The sequence below is a fragment of the Eriocheir sinensis genome, chromosome 54 (assembly GCF_024679095.1).
Source record: "Eriocheir sinensis breed Jianghai 21 chromosome 54, ASM2467909v1, whole genome shotgun sequence".
In the NCBI taxonomy this organism is placed as follows: domain Eukaryota; kingdom Metazoa; phylum Arthropoda; class Malacostraca; order Decapoda; family Varunidae; genus Eriocheir; species Eriocheir sinensis.
Window position 1 is genome coordinate 4033610 of NC_066562.1, and position 15934 is coordinate 4049543.

The following is a 15934-nucleotide window of genomic DNA, read 5'->3' on the forward strand; positions in this document are numbered from 1 at the left end:
TTCCTTCTTCTCAAACTCCCCCCCTTCCCCACCCCCTATGATGTTCCCCTTCCTAATATAAGAGTTAAGCAGCACCTCCATTCTTTTATATCTTCCACTGAAACACTATACTGATCAGACTTGCTTCGTCCTTTCTTCTTAAACTCACCCCAACGCTGTCCCCCTTCCTAATGCAAGAGGTAACCAGCGCCTTCATTCTTTCATCTCTTCCAATTTATATTATAAGAGGCGAATCAGGTAGAAAGGGAGGAGTGCGGACACTATAAGCCGCCTGTCCGTGCAGCCGCCCCCGAACACCGGAGACGCCGAGGAGAACACGACAGTGAAAGCGATGAGGCGGAAGGAGAAAGCGGAGCAGAGAACTCAGCAGACTATAGTGACGGAGGGGCAGAGGGGGAGGGTAATTAATATCTTAGTCGGCGCGTCTTTCCTCCTTCAAATGGTCACTCCTCCAGGATATCCTTCGGCGCCTTTCTTGTGGCGGGGCGGGCTGCGGTGTGTTGGGGGGGCGGCGTGTTGCGGGTTTTTGTTAGTGTTGCGTGTTGCGGTTCTCGTGGGTGTTGCGTGTTGCGGGTTTTGTGGGAGCGACAGGTTGCGGTTTATTTATTTTTTTATTTCTACAGTATATTTTATTGTTTTTACTTTTTTATTGTTTTATTGATCTCTTCTATTTTATTTCATTATATATATATATATATATATATATATATATATATATATATATATATATATATATATATATTTCTATATATATATATATATATATATATATATATATATATATATATATATATATATATATAGATATATATATATATATATATATGTATATATATATATATATATATATATATATATATATATATATATTTTTGTTTTTTGTTTTGAGGGGCCTGGTGATCGGCCCCAACCCGTTGTGACACAGGCAAGTGTTTATAGTGGCGCCATCTTGCTTGGCTCGTGCTGCCCTCCGGAATTCATCTTTGATCCTCCGGGTTGACGGGTGGCCTTCAGGACCTGCATCAATGAGAGGTTCTGTTAATCCTGGTCCTGCCGCCGCGGGGCACCGGACGGCGACGTCCACGGTTGGCTTGTGCCTCCTGGCCCAGAGGCGGACCAGGGCCTGGCGCTCCCATGCCGCCGGGCTGTCCGCGATGAGAAAACCAGACGGGGTCAGCGCGCCCTCAGCCGTCAGCCACGCCTCGTCAGGCTGGGCCATCGCGGCCCGGCTCTGGTACACGTTCACGCCCTCGCCGGGCAGCCTGAACGCGGCCCGCTACATGTGCGGTCCACTCTTTGCCTCCGGTCAGCTACAACAAGTTGGCGATGGTGCTGCATCCCGGCCTTGGGCAGGTTAGGACGCTCCCTCGCCGGGGCATGCAGCGGGCAGCGGCTCCATGGTCTTTTCCTCGAAGGGACATAAACGGGCACAGAACCTGTCTTTTTTAGGACAACTTGAAAACAGGGGCGGCGCTTTGCTTCTGCATTCCGGAAACGAGTGACAAAATCTAAAGGCGTCTCATGGGCATGCCAGGTTCTCGGCGGGTTCCTTTGTTCGTTGCGCGCTCCGCAGAACCAGACAGCAAACGAACGCCACAACGTTGAACACGATGGAAAGAATGACAAAGTAATGAGCGGCCTGCAGCGTGCCCGGCAGGGAGCGTGTGTCCTGCCACCCACAACAAGAAGGACTTCACATTGTTGGCCGTGATGCATGTGAACGCACACCAGCGATGAAAGTATAGTAGTTAAGTGTGCGCGCTGCACCAGCAGACGCAGCGGCGCCGGGGGGCCGCAGCGCCGCCTCGGGTCGCTGCTCGGCGTCTCTCGGCGTCACATGGCTGCTGTAGGAGGAGACGAATACGTATACATACAGCGCCGCGAGGCCCGCCACACACAGCAGGAGGCAGGGGGCGCCGCCGATGAGGCCTAATCGTCCACCCCGTCCACACAGCCAAGCTTCAGCCGCCGCCAGAAGGCGAGGGGGCAGCGCCCCTCGTCCACCCCAAGGTGCGTGAGCAGCACCAGCACGGCTCTCCGCCATGAAGGTGTTCCTCCTTCTCTGTCCCCCACCACGAACACCTCCCTCGTCTTGGTGTGCACAGCTCCCCCTCATCAGTCCCGCCCTGCTCACCACGAGCACTCGGTGTAACCTGTATTATTATACCCGGTGTCGGACACGGACTTTTGGGGAGCTCGGAGTTGATAAAGTCCAAGAGGGAGTCTAGAGAGTTAAATGGCAATATGTATCTAAATGTAGATCTTATAAAGGGGCTCCATGAGAGCGCCCTTGAGCGCCTGAGGACGCTATTAAGGCCTGTGATGCCAAGAATAATCCTGAAACGCCTTTTCTGTAAATAATTTATCTAACTGGTGGTGCTGTGCCTGAGAGACGAGCACAGGGGCCACGCGCTTATGCCCCAAACTTTACCTTACCTTCTCCTCTTTTACACTTTCTTATTTTCCTCCTCTTCCTCCTCCTCCCCATCATCATCATCATCATCATCATCATCATCCGTTTTCTACGTAGTTACATGAACAGAATAGTTTAAAAAAAGTCGTAGGAGGAAAATCGGCTTGTGGTATATAGCTCACCAACGCACACACACACACACACACACGCGACCACGGGAAGGATGTGAGGGATTCTTTTTTTGTCATCAGAAGAGGACGATTGTGGCTATAAGGCCGCTGGAGGAATGAGTGTGGGGGTAGGGAGGAGGCGGTGGAAGAAAGGGGAGGAGGGGGAGAAGGAAGGGAAGAATTATGGGAGGAAGTAATGAAAGAGGGAAGGAAGGAAGGAAGGGAGTAAGGGAGGATGAAGAAGACGTGTGTGTGTGTGTGTGTGTGTGTGTGTGTGTGTGTGTGTGTGTGTGTGCATACCTCCGCACTGTGACGCTGCATGAGATGGTGTTAAGATGCTTGCCTGCCTGCGCTTATCGCCTTCAGACGCCGCCGCCCATGTCCTGCCGCCTGCTGGGTATCCTCGGCAAGTCTCTTACACGAATCCCACCGCTGCCACCAATGTAATGTCACTGAATTGCCCACTCTTATATAGATAGATAGATAGATAGAGAGAGAGAGAGAGAGAGAGAGAGAGAGAGAGAGAGAGAGAGAGAGAGAGAGAGAGAGAGAGAGAGAGAGAAAGAGAAAGAGAAAGAGAAAGAGAAAGAGAAAGAGAAAGAGACAGAGACAGAGACAGAGACAGAGTGTTATACCCGTTCAATCTCGTTTGCAATAAAGTTATAACAGGATTAATATTTTCAGAACCTCACGGGAACACTTGGTGATGCAGATACTGGTAACTGTGTGCGCCATTGCCTTGTGGTTAAGAGAAAAAGAAAAAAAAGAAAAGAAATAGTTCACAGAGAGATATGTAGACAGACAGAAAGATAGATAGATAGATAGAGATAGTCTGATTGATTTATAAATAGATAGATAGATATATAGATAGATAGACTAATAGGTTTATAGATAGATAGATGGTTTCACAGACAGATTAACCAATGAAAACATGAAATTTGATGTATATATAATTATGTATAGGACCAAAAATATATTGGCTCAGTCCCCCCTTGAAAAAAAATACGCAGACGTCCTTGTGTGTGTGTGTGTGTGTGTGTGTGTGTGTGTGTGTGTGTGTGTGTGTGTGTGTTTGACCTTACCTGCTTGTTCTAAATCTATTGTTTTTTTATAAGATTAACTCACGTTCACAATGCCCTGAAGCACTATTCATTTCTGTATTAAAAATTCTTAAAGTTGTGCACACCTCTGATACACACACACACACACACACACACACACACACACACACATATCACCATCAATTAATGAGAGAGAGAGAGAGAGAGAGAGAGAGAGAGAGAGAGAGAGAGAGAGAGAGAGAGAGAGTTACCGTCTCTTCATTATTTTTTTCACACAAGATAAAAAAAAACGAAAACTAAAGGAATGAAAAAATAAAATATAAAAGGGAAGAAAGAAAAAAATTGCAAGAAGAAAAAAAGGAGGTAAAAAGGAATTCACAGATTTTAGAGACAGAAGGATAGATAGATAGATAGATAGATAGATAGATAGATAGATAGATAGATAGATAGATAGATAGATAGGGAGAGAGGGAGACAACTGACTGACTGAAAGACCGAATATATGAATACCAGAGAGAGAGAGAGAGAGAGAGAGAGAGAGAGAGAGAGAGAGAGAGAGAGAATAAAAACTGAGGAGGGGGAGGGAGGAAAGACTTACATTGGAGGAAAGATGAAGGAGAAAAGGAAAGAAAAATGGGATATTTAAAGAAAATGGTATGAGAGAGAGAGAGAGAGAGAGAGAGAGAGAGAGAGAGAGAGAGAGAGAGAGAGAGAGAGAGAGAGAAAGGGGAAGAATAGGAGACGAGAGAAGTAAATGGAGGAAAGAAATGGGGAAATAGGAGAGAAAGGAAGAAAGGTACGGAAGGAGAAAGGAAAGAAAAGGAAGGGGGAAGAAAGAAGAGGGGAGAGAAAATGGAGGAGGATGGAGGGAAGGGAAGAAGAAGAGGGAGAAGAGGAAGAGGAGGGGAAGAGGAAGAGAACTAGGAATGGGGAATGGGAGAAAGAGGAAGGAGGAAGGAGGAGGGAGGGAAGGGAGGGAGAGAAGAGAGGAGGAGGAATGGGAGGGAAGGGGAAGGGGAGAGAAAGAGGGAAGAGGAATAGGGAAGAAGGAAGGGGGGAATGGAAGAGAGGGATAGGAGGGAGGGAAGGGAGGGAATGGGTATGGAGGGAGGAAGAATGGGAGGGAGAGGAATGGGAGAGAGAGAAAGAGGGAAGAGGGAGAAGAGAGAAGGAAGGGAGGAATGGAGGAAATGATCATGGAGGAAAGGATAGGAGGGAGGGAAGGGAGGGAATAGGTATGGAGGGGGGAGGAATGGGAGGGAGAGAGGGAGGGAGGGAGGGAGGGAGAGGCGGCAGCAATGAGAGAGAGAGATTATTGTGACCAAAGAGATGCCGACATGACCAAGCGATTTTTTTTTCTTTTTCTTTCTTTCTTTCTTCTCTCTCTCTCTCTCTCTCTCTCTCTCTCTCTCTCTCTCTCTCTCTCTCTCTCTCTCTCTCTCTCTCTCTCTTTCTCTTTCTTTCTCTTCGTCGATAAAAGAAAAGGGAGAGAAAGGAGAAGGAAACGAAGGAAAGAAATGGAGGAAAGGGAGGAAAGAGGGAGAGAGGGGAAGAGAAAGAAAAGGGGAGAGAAAAGGGAGATCGAAAGAAATGGAGGAATGGGAGAGAAATTGGAGGAAAGAAATGGAGGGAAAAAGGGAAGAGAAAGAAATTGAGGAAAGAAATAGGGATGGGAGAGAAGGGAAGAAAGGGGAGGAAAGAAATAGGGAAGAAGAAGGAATAAAGAAGAGGGGAGAGAAAACGGATGAAGATGGAGGCAAAGGAAGAAGAGGGAAGGAAAAAGAGGGGAAAGAAAATGGAGAGAAGAAGAAATAAGAAAAAGGGAAGAGAAAGAAATGGGGAATGGGAGAGAATTAAGGGAAGAAAAGGGAAGAAGAGAAGAGAAAGAATAAAGAAGAGGGGAGAGAAAACGGATGAAGATGGAGGCAAGGGAAGAAGAGGGGAAGAGGTATACTGTGCAAACGAATGTAAATTAGTCCTCTTGTAACGTAGAAATTCCGGGAAAATCTAACAAGTTCGCGTGGCCTCCATACACGTTATACAGCCGTAGGAAATGACTCAGTGATCCCGTTTTAGTGCCGTGTGAAGCCTAATTCCCCCAGCGAGTGAATAAAAACGGCCATAAAACAGTGCGTGAGCGAGAAGGGCCAGAACTAGCGTGGGCCGCGGAGGGGACGCGCCGCGGCCATTGGGGGGCGGAGGAGCATAGCGTATAAAGATGTACGACGATTACCAAAAAACGCGAGAATCAAAACAGCTTCGGAATAGTCAGTTTGTCTTTTCTGGTCTTTTAAAATGTAAAACTAGCCATATTTTTTACTGTAAATTTGATGGGATACCGTTATTGGTGTGGGCGCAGTAGTTTTGAGAGAGAGAAATATAACTGCGATATGCTGAGTACGACAATGTGGTAAGGCTGAGCACTGGCACCGATAATTTCAGTACCGGTAATAGCGGTACTGAAAAATTTGGTACCGACAGTATCAGTGCCGGTACCGATATTGGGGCTTTTACAGTAGGCTAGAAGGGTCTTTATAGTCTGCACCCTCAAGATGTAAAACAAATTCCCTTTCTCTAGATACTATTTGCCCCGAGGTCCACTCTCTCGGTGGCCGTTGCGAGCTACAAACAGTAAAGAATTACCGTCAACTTAACAAATCAACCTAATACCTAACCTAACCGAACTATATCTAACCTGACCAAATACTGCCAAAATACGCTAATGTGCTAGACCGCGCTCATAAACTTGGATATAATTATCCAGATCAGAGGGCAAGTATTTTACGGTACCGGTACTAAGACGTTTGGTACCGATATCAGATAGGAACCACTAACATCGGTACTTGTTTATCGGTACCCTCCAGCCTCAGAGTGTGATGGCCGCGGGGTGAGAGAGGAGCTGCCGAGGAGGTGTTGTGTCAGTGTGCCTCCCAGGGTGTCATGCCGCTGTGCCGGTGCCCCGCGCGGCGATGAGCGGCCATAATGCTCCCGCCCCGCCCCTGCACCGCCCCGCTGCTCCTCGCCCTCGCCGCCCTGGCCATAGGTGAGCCTCCGCCACCTCTCTCATTTACGGGCTAATTATCATATTTCTCGCCATATTTACCGGGTGGGACTCTCCATATTTTATTATCTATCATTCCCCCGTGCCCTGGTGTCCTGGGGGGCTGGGGGATGCACACACGGGGTAAAAAATAGGTCAAAATAGCACAAGAGTTGATACAAGGAGGGTTTGTTTACATGGGGAGGGGGGGGGGGGGAGGTGCTCGAGAGGGAGAGAGAGAAAAAACGTGGATAATTAAACTTAATATCTAATAACTAACAAATGGGAAGAAACAACAACATGCCAGAGTAACTAAGGATGAACTAGCACCCTAAAACACTCAAGAGGAAGAAGAGGAGGAGTGTTTGAAAGAGAAAAAATGTAAATAATTAAACTAAATATCTAATAACTATCAAATGGAAGGAAACAACAACAACCCAGAGGAACTAATAGAAAGATCTGGCCCCCTAAAACACTCAAGAGGAAGAGGAATTGATAGGGACTGAGAAAAAGGAATTAATAGGGACAGAAAAGAGAATTAAGAAAGGCTAAGAAAGAGGAATTAAGAGGAACTGTAAAAAGGGAATTAAAAGGAACTGTAAGTAGAAAATTAAAAGGGACTGAAGGAGGAATTATGAGGGACTGAGAAAAAGGAATTAATAGGGACTGAGAAAAGGGAATTAAGAAAGGCTAAGAAAAAGGAATTAAGAGGAACTGTAAGAAGGGAATTAAAAGGGATTGAGGAAAAGGAATTATGAGGGACTAAGAAAAAGGAATTAAGAGGAACTGTAAGAAGGGAATTAAAAGGGATTGAGGAAAAGGAATTATGAGGGACTAAGAAAAAGGAATTAAGAGGAACTGTAAGAAGGGAATTAAAAGGGATTGAGGAAAAGGAATTATGAGGGACTAAGAAAAAGGAATTAAGAGGAACTGTAAGAAGGGAATTAAAAGGGATTGAGGAAAAGGAATTATGAGGGACTAAGAAAAAGGAATTAAGAGGAACTGTAAGAAGAGAATTAAAAGGGACTGAGGAAAAGGAATTATGAGGGACTGAGAAAAAGGAATTAAAGGGAACTGTAAGAAGGGAATTAAAAGAGACTGAGAAAAAGATATTAAAAGGAACTGAAAAAATGAAATGAAAAGGAGCATGTTTGAGGGAGGCCAAAATGTTTCCTCTTGGCCTCTAAACACCCAATGGAGCTAAAAGAAAGAAAGAAAAAAATCAAAACTATCAAACAGTCAAGTGGGAGAAAAAGCAATAACAACAACAACAAAAATAGGAAGAGGCGATAAAGAAAATAAATACCGAGGGCGGGAATGAGTGTGGGAGGCTGATGTATTTTGTGTTATTTATTGTTTTTCTTGTCTTATTTTTGGATTTTGTGTGTGAGTATGCATGTGTGTGTGCGTGTGTGTGTCATGTTCCCTCGAATGCATAGGACTACAAATTCTCTCTCTCTCTCTCTCTCTCCTCTGAAATTTAATATAAGACTTGTGGTGTTGGCGCCATTGATAAGGATGATAAGGGGGCTGATAGCGTGTGTGTGCCTTTGTGTGTGTACCTAGTTGTGATATGGGCTACACTTCTCCAACTCTCAGATTATAAAGTTTAGGTTTATGGTCATGAATAGTTTTGGGCTAATATGGAAATAAAGGTAGCCATCTAAGGAAAATTAAATATATTGATGTATAAAGTTTATGAGCACATTGTATTTTGGCAGTGGGGGGTGTCAGGTTAGGTTAGAGCAGTGGGGGGTGTCAGGTTAGAGCAGTGGGGTGTGAGGTTTAGAGCAGTGGGGGTGTGAGGTTAGAGCAGTGGGGAAGTGGGGGTGTCAGGTTAGAGCAGTGGGGGTGTTAGAGCAGTGGGGGTGTTAGAGCAGTGGGGGGGTGAGGTTAGGTTAGAGCAGTGGGGGGTGTCAGGTTAGAGTAGTGGGGGGGTGAGGTTAGGTTAGAGTAGTGGGGGGTGTCAGGTTAGAGCAGTGGGGGGTGTCAGGTTAGAGCAGTGGGGGGTGTCAGGTTAGAGCAGTGGGGGGTGTCAGGTTAGAGCAGTGGGGGGTGTCAGGTTAGAGCAGTGGGGGGTGTCTGGTTTGGTTAGGTTACTTAAGTTAGGCCAGGTCAGGTTATGTAAGGTTAGATTTGTCAAATACATGATACACTTGACGCTGTGCCTTTCACTGTAGTCACGGGTGATTGGTGTGTAGGTAGATAGGTACTTCTGGAATAGGGCTGACATAGAGGAGGCAATAAAGAAACTAAAAGTAGGAATGGTCCCTCTAAGCGAGAAAATGAGAAAAAAATCATCACTCACGCAAACTATTTCATAATACATATCAACGCATTTGTGATGAGTTTATGCATCATCTATTTTGGGGGGTTTATATCATGGCAAAAATTTGGCCCGTTGCTGGTACACGGTAAAGCCACAAATTTGGCCCGTCGCTGGTACTGAGTTAAGGAAGAGATGAAGTTAGAGAATTTGCCAGAACAGGATGAAGTACACTAATTTTACACAAAGAGGTGAAGAACTTTAAGGAAGAGATGAAGTTAGAGCATTTGCCAGAACAGGATGAAGTACACTAACACTACACAGAGAGGTGAAGAACTTTAAGGAAGAGATGAAGTTAGAGCATTTGCCAGAACAAGATGAAGTACACTAATTTTACACAGAGAGGTGAAGAACTTTAAGGAAGAGATGAAGTTAGAGCATTTGCCAGAACAAGATGAAGTACACTTACACCATATAGATAGTTGGAGCACATTAGGAAAGGTCTTTATCATCCAACAGTTTAATAATATATGATGATGGCCTGCTGTTACCTGCTTCCATGCCTCCTGCTAACCATGTCCCCCCTCCCCCCAGGCTACCCCGAGCTGCTCTTTGCAAATCGGAAGGACATTCGGATTATTGAGGTCGGCAAGGAACGGCACCAGGTGATTGTAAAGGTGAGTCTGACAGGTGTGTGATTGAAAGTGAAGGTGAGTTTGACAGGTGTGGAAAGGTGAGTGAACAGGTGTGTGAAAGTGAAAGGGGCAGGTGTGTGATTGAAGGTGAAAGTGAAGGTGAGTTTGACAGGTGTGGGAAGGTGAGCTTGACAGGTGTGTGATTGTGAAGATGAGTGAGTTGACAGATATGTGTTAAAGGAAGGAAGGAAAACATGAGAGAAGAAAGGAAAGAATGATTGAAGGAAAGGTGAGGGAGGTGTCAAGTGTGAAGAAAGGAAGGCAGGAAAAAAAATAGAAAGAAGGTAGGAAGGAAGGAAGAAAATGAGAGAAGAAAGGGAGGAAGGAAATGTGAAGGAGAGAACAGATGTGTGAAAAAGGAAGGCAGGAAAAAAATGAGAGAATGAAGGGAAACTAAGGAGAGGGAGATGACATATGTGTGAAGAAGGGAGACAGGAATAAAATGAGAAAGAAGGAAGGAAGGAAAGGTGAAGGAGAGGACAGATGTGTGAAAAAGGAAGGCAGGAAAAAAATGAGAGAAGGAAGGGAAACTAAGGAGAGGGAGATGACATATGTGAAGAAGGAGACAGGAATAAAATGAGAAAGAAGGAAGGAAGGAAAGGTGAAGGAAAGAAGGAAGGAATTGAAGGAGAGGACAGATGTGTGAAAAAGGAAGGCAAAAAAAAAAGAGAAGAAAAGGAAAAAAAGGGGGAGATGGGAGACAGGAATAAAATGAGAAAGAAGGAAGGAAGGAAAGGTGAAGGAGAGGACAGATGTGTGAAAAAGGAAGGCAGGAAAAAAATGAGAGAAGGAAGGGAAACTAAGGAGAGGGAGATGACATATGTGTGAAGAAGGGAGACAGGAATAAAATGAGAAAGAAGGAAGGAAGGAAAGGTGAAGGAGAGGACAGATGTGTGAAAAAGGAAGGCATAAAAAAAAGAGAGAAGGAAGGAAAATTAAGGTAAGGGAGATGACAGGTGTGTGAAGAAGGGAGACAGGAATAAAATGAGAAAGAAGGAAGGAAGGAAAGGTGAAGGAGAGGACAGATGTGTGAAAAAGGAAGGCATAAAAAAAAAGAGAGAAGAAAGGGAAACTAAGGAGAGGGAGATGACAGGTGTGTGAAGAAGGAAGGCAGGAAAACAGTGAGAGAAAGACAGAGGGAAGGAAGGAAAGAAAGAAGGAAGGAAGGAAGAGTGAGGGTATAGGCAGATGTGTGATTGTGAAGTGTTCAAGTATCTCCTAAAAAAATTACAGGCAGTGCTTTTTTATATATGACCAAAACAACAAAACTGATTACAATTGATTAGAAAGGAGGACGAGGAGATGTCAGTATGATGTTGGGTCTTATCACCATCAACACCACTGCTTTCCCTATCACCACCCACCACCACTACCCACATCACCACTAATTCCACCTCCACCCATCACCACTACCTCCACCACCACCGGAAGGCAGTAAATAGCACCCATCACCACCCCTATCACCACCATTCTACCCATCACCACTTAGGGTTTCTTTATACTCAGCTAACTCACCATCCATTCACCACCACAATCACCACTTACCCATCTGATACTAATACAGCATGTGACACCATTATACGATTTTGTCAAGTTAGGATGTCGCTCACTGCCTCTATTAATCACCGCCGCAGGATGTCACGGATGCAGCCTGCGTGGACTACTACTACGAGGGCCAGTTGGTGTGCTGGACGGATATCGACAATGAGCTCATCAAGTGTGTCCAGGTCAACACTACACAGGGAGCCAAGGACCACAAGGAGGTGAGGGGAAAGAGAGGGAGGAACGGGGAAGGGGATGAAAAGGAAGAATGGTAAGGGAAAAGAAGAAAGAGGAAGAGGAATGGTGAAGGAAAGGGAAAGAAATGGAAGAATTGTAAGGGAAAAGAGGAAAGGGGATGAAAAGGAAGAATGGTAAGGGAAAAGAGGAAAGGGGAGGAAAAGGAGGAATGGTAAGAGAAAAGAGGAAAGGGGAGGAAAAGGAAGAGAGGAAAGGGGAGGAAAAGGAGGAATGGTAAGAGAAAAGAGGAAAGGGGAGGAAAAGGAGGAATGGTAAGGGAAAAGAGGAAAGGGGAGGAAAAGGAGGAATGGTAAGGGAAAAGAGGAAAGGGGAGGAAAAGGAGGAATGGTAAGAGAAAAGAGGAAAGGGGAGGAAAAGGAAGAATGGTAAGGGAAAAGAGGGAAAAGGAGAAGAAAAGGAGGAAAAGAGGAAAGGGGAGGAAAAGGAAGAATGGTAAGGGAAAAGAGGAAAGGGGAGGAAAAGGAAGAATGGTAAGGGAAAAGAGGAAAGGGGAGGAAAAGGAGGAATGGTAAGAGAAAAGAGGAAAGGGGAGGAAAAGGAAGAATGGTAAGGGAAAAGAGGAAAGGGGAGGAAAAGGAGGAATGGTGAAGGAAAAGAGAATAAAAGGGGAAGGAAAGGAAAGATGGAGAAATTAAAAAAACAACATGGAAGCAAAGTTGAGGAAAAGGAAGGAAAAGAAAGAAAGATTGAAAACAAGACGAAGAAAATGGAATATAAGGAGAGAGAGAGAGATCAAATCAATACAGAAATTCCAAAATCATTATCAGACTTTAGTTTTATCAGTTAAATCAACCTCTTATTTTTGTAACTGTTATTGGAGCAGTTCCTTGTTGGTTTTATTTCTTACTTTTTTGTTTAATTACCTTGAGCTGTCTTCCTTGTTGTAAAAAAAAAAAAAAAAAAAAAAATCTCCCAGTCAATCATAAACGAGTTCTTCCCTCGTACCTTAATCGCTTCTTCCTTGCCTCCTTTCGTACCAAGGTTAACACATTGAAGCATTTACAAACCCTTATTTCCACCATTATTTAACACCATTCTTATACAACACCCAGTTATCCACCCTTTCCCCCTTATATCTCCTCACCCCATGTGGACGTGATTGGCGATGTTATGGGAGATGAACGGGATGGAGGGGAGGATAGTGTGCGGGAGGAAGGAAGAGACAGTTAACTTGGTAGCTGCGGGGATCATGTTTCTTAATGGCCCCTCTAAGCGAAAAAAAAGAAAAAAAAATCATCACTCGCGCAAACCATTTCATAATACATATCGACGCATTTGTGATCAGTTTATGCATCATCTATTTTGGGGGGTTTATATCATGGCAAAAATTTGGCCCATCGCTGGTACATGGTAAAGCTACAAATATGGCCCATCTCTGCTACCGGGTTAAAAAGGGCTGATAAAATATAAACTGGAATTAATGTTGAGGGATGTGATATAAGAAAAGGCTACAAAGGAGAGGAAATGACAACTATATATGATGAAGACTGTGTAAAGGAATATGATAATGGAGATGAAAAGTAAATTGTATGGGAACAGGGAAGTAAAAAGGGAGGAGGAGAACAATTGGAAAGAATATCCTGCAATTGACCCATCTTTCAGCCACCTCCTTGGATTCTTGTTAGGAGCAGCGAGTAGCGGGCTTTTTTTATTATTATTGTTTCCTTTTTTGTGCCCTTGAGCTGTCTCCTTTGTTGTAAAAAAGAAAAGAAAATGGGATAGAAAATTGGAGGCATTATAGGGAATGAAAGATTAAGAAAACATCCCACACCTTGCTTAACCCCAATCTCTCTTTTGTACCCCTCCATGCAGCCCTTCCCATCCCTCCACATCCCCAGGGCCCCTAGTCACCCACACCCCATGGAACTCCAGGCCCCATTTATACCCCCACTCAGCCCTTCCCCATCCCTCCACATCCCCAGGGCTCCTAGTCACCCACACCCCACATAACCCCAGGCCCCATTTATACCCCCACTCAGCCCTTTCCCATCCCTCCCCACACCCACAATCCCAGGACCCCCACACTCATCCACTCCCCATTCCCACAGGTGACAGTCATTTCCCGGGGCATTGTGTCACCGGATGGCCTGGCGGTGGACTGGCTGGGCCGCAAGCTGTACTGGACCGACTCCGACACCAACAAAGTGGAGGTGGCGGGCCTGTACAGCGGCCTGCGTCGGGTGTTGTACTGGCAAGACCTGGACCAGCCCCGGGCCATCGCGCTGGTGCCGTCAGAAGGGTGAGCGATGAGGGTGGTGATGGTGGTGATCTTTTTTTCTTCTTCTTCTTCTATTCTTCTTCCAGAGCTGTCAAAACCTCTTCAGTCTCTCCAATACCCAGCACTGTCAAAACCTCTTCAGTCTCTCCAATACCCAGCACTGTCAAAACCTCTTCAGTCTCTCCAATACCCAGCACTGTCAAAACCTCTTCAGTCTCTCCAATACCCAGCACTGTCAAAACCTCTTCAGTCTCTCCAATACCCAGCACTGTCAAAACCTCTTCAGTCTCTCCAATACCCAGCACTGTCAAAACCTCTTCAGTCTCTCAATACCCAGCGCTGTCAAAACCTCTTAAGTCTCTCCCATACCCAGCACTGTCAAAACCTCTTCAGTCTCTCAATACCCAGCACTGTCAAAACCTCTTCAGTCTCTCCAGTACCCAGCACTGTCAAAACCTCTTCAGTCTCTCCCATACCCAGCACTGTCAAAACCTCTTCAGTCTCTCCAATACCCAGCGTTGTCAAAACCTCTTCAGTCTCTCCAATACCCAGCGCTGTCAAAACCTCTTAAGTCTCTCCAATACCCAGTGCTGTCAAAACCTCTTCAGTCTCTCAATACCCAGCACTGTCAAAACCTCTTCAGTCTCTCCAATACCCAGCGCTGTCAAAACCTCTTAAGTCTCTCAATACCCAGCGTTGTCAAAACCTCTTCAGTCTCTCCAATACCCAGTGCTGTCAAAACCTCTTCAGTCTCTCAATACCCAGTGCTGTCAAAACCTCTTCAGTCTCTCAATACCCAGCACTGTCAAAACCTCTTCAGTCTCTCAATACCCAGCACTGTCAAAACCTCTTCAGTCTCCAATACCCAGCACTGTCAAAACCTCTTCAGTCTCTCAATACTCAGCGCTGTCAAAACCTCTTAAGTCTCTCCCATACCCAGCACTGTCAAAACCTCTTCAGTCTCTCAATACCCAGCACTGTCAAAACCTCTTCAGTCTCTCAAATACCCAGCACTGTCAAAACCTCTTCAGTCTCTCAATACCCAGCACTGTCAAAACCTCTTCAGTCTCTCAATACCCAGCACTGTCAAAACCTCTTCAGTCTCTCCCATACCCAGCACTGTCAAAACCTCTTCAGTCTCTCCCATACCCAGCACTGTCAAAACCTCTTCAGTCTCTCCAATACCCAGCACTGTCAAAACCTCTTCAGTCTCTCCAATACCCAGCACTGTCAAAACCTCTTAAGTCTCTCCAATACCCAGCGCTGTCAAAACCTCTTCAGTCTCTCAATACCCAGCACTGTCAAAACCTCTTCAATCTCTCCAATACCCAGCGCTGTCAAAACCTCTTAAGTCTCTCAATACCCAGCGTTGTCAAAACCTCTTCAGTCTCTCCAATACCCAGTGCTGTCAAAACCTCTTCAGTCTCTCAATACCCAGTGCTGTCAAAACCTCTTCAGTCTCTCAATACCCAGCACTGTCAAAACCTCTTCAGTCTCTCAATACCCAGCGCTGTCAAAACCTCTTAAGTCTCTCCCATACCCAGCACTGTCAAAACCTCTTCAGTCTCTCCAATACCCAGTGCTGTCAAAACCTCTTCAGTCTCTCAATACCCAGCACTGTCAAAACCTCTTCAGTCTCTCAATACCCAGCACTGTCAAAACCTCTTCAGTCTCTCAATACCCAGCACTGTCAAAACCTCTTCAGTCTCCAATACCCAGCACTGTCAAAACCTCTTCAGTCTCTCAATACCCAGCGCTGTCAAAACCTCTTCAGTCTCCAATACCCAGCACTGTCAAAACCTCTTCAGTCTCTCAATACCCAGCACTGTCAAAACCTCTTCAGTCTCTCAATACCCAGCACTGTCAAAACCTCTTCAGTCTCTCAATACCCAGCACTGTCAAAACCTCTTCAGTCTCCAATACCCAGCACTGTCAAAACCTCTTCAGTCTCTCAATACCCAGCGCTGTCAAAACCTCTTAAGTCTCTCCCATACCCAGCACTGTCAAAACCTCTTCAGTCTCTCACTACCCAGCACTGTCAAAACCTCTTCAGTCTCTCCAATACCCAGCGCTGTCAAAACCTCTTCAGTCTCTCCAATACCCAGCACTGTCAAAACCTCTTCAGTCTCTCAATACCCAGCGCTGTCAAAACCTCTTCAGTCTCTCCCATACCCAGCACTGTCAAAACCTCTTCAGTCTCTCAGTACCCAGCACTGTCAAAACCTCTTAAGTCTCTCAATACCCAGCGCTGTCAAAACCTCAATACACTGC

At 45.5% G+C, this 15934-nt stretch overlaps 1 protein-coding gene and 1 long non-coding RNA gene across 2 annotated transcripts in view; both read left to right on the forward strand.

Moving 5' to 3' along the window:
- Positions 1–6517: 6517 nt before the first annotated feature.
- The window catches only part of LOC126983561 (low-density lipoprotein receptor-related protein 6-like), a 38827-nt gene continuing 29410 nt past the window's right edge, over positions 6518–15934 (forward strand). Inside the window, exons 1-4 of the mRNA XM_050836357.1 lie at positions 6518–6687; positions 9545–9627; positions 11280–11408; positions 13494–13684. Of these exons, the coding sequence (XP_050692314.1) occupies positions 6627–6687; positions 9545–9627; positions 11280–11408; positions 13494–13684 (464 nt within the window). The 5' untranslated portion in view covers positions 6518–6626. The remainder of the gene's footprint in view (positions 6688–9544; positions 9628–11279; positions 11409–13493; positions 13685–15934) is intronic.
- Positions 9640–11273, forward strand: LOC126983563 (uncharacterized). The gene is made up of 3 exons (XR_007735973.1): positions 9640–9975; positions 10382–10601; positions 10739–11273. It is a non-coding gene; the product is annotated as an uncharacterized LOC126983563 (long non-coding RNA).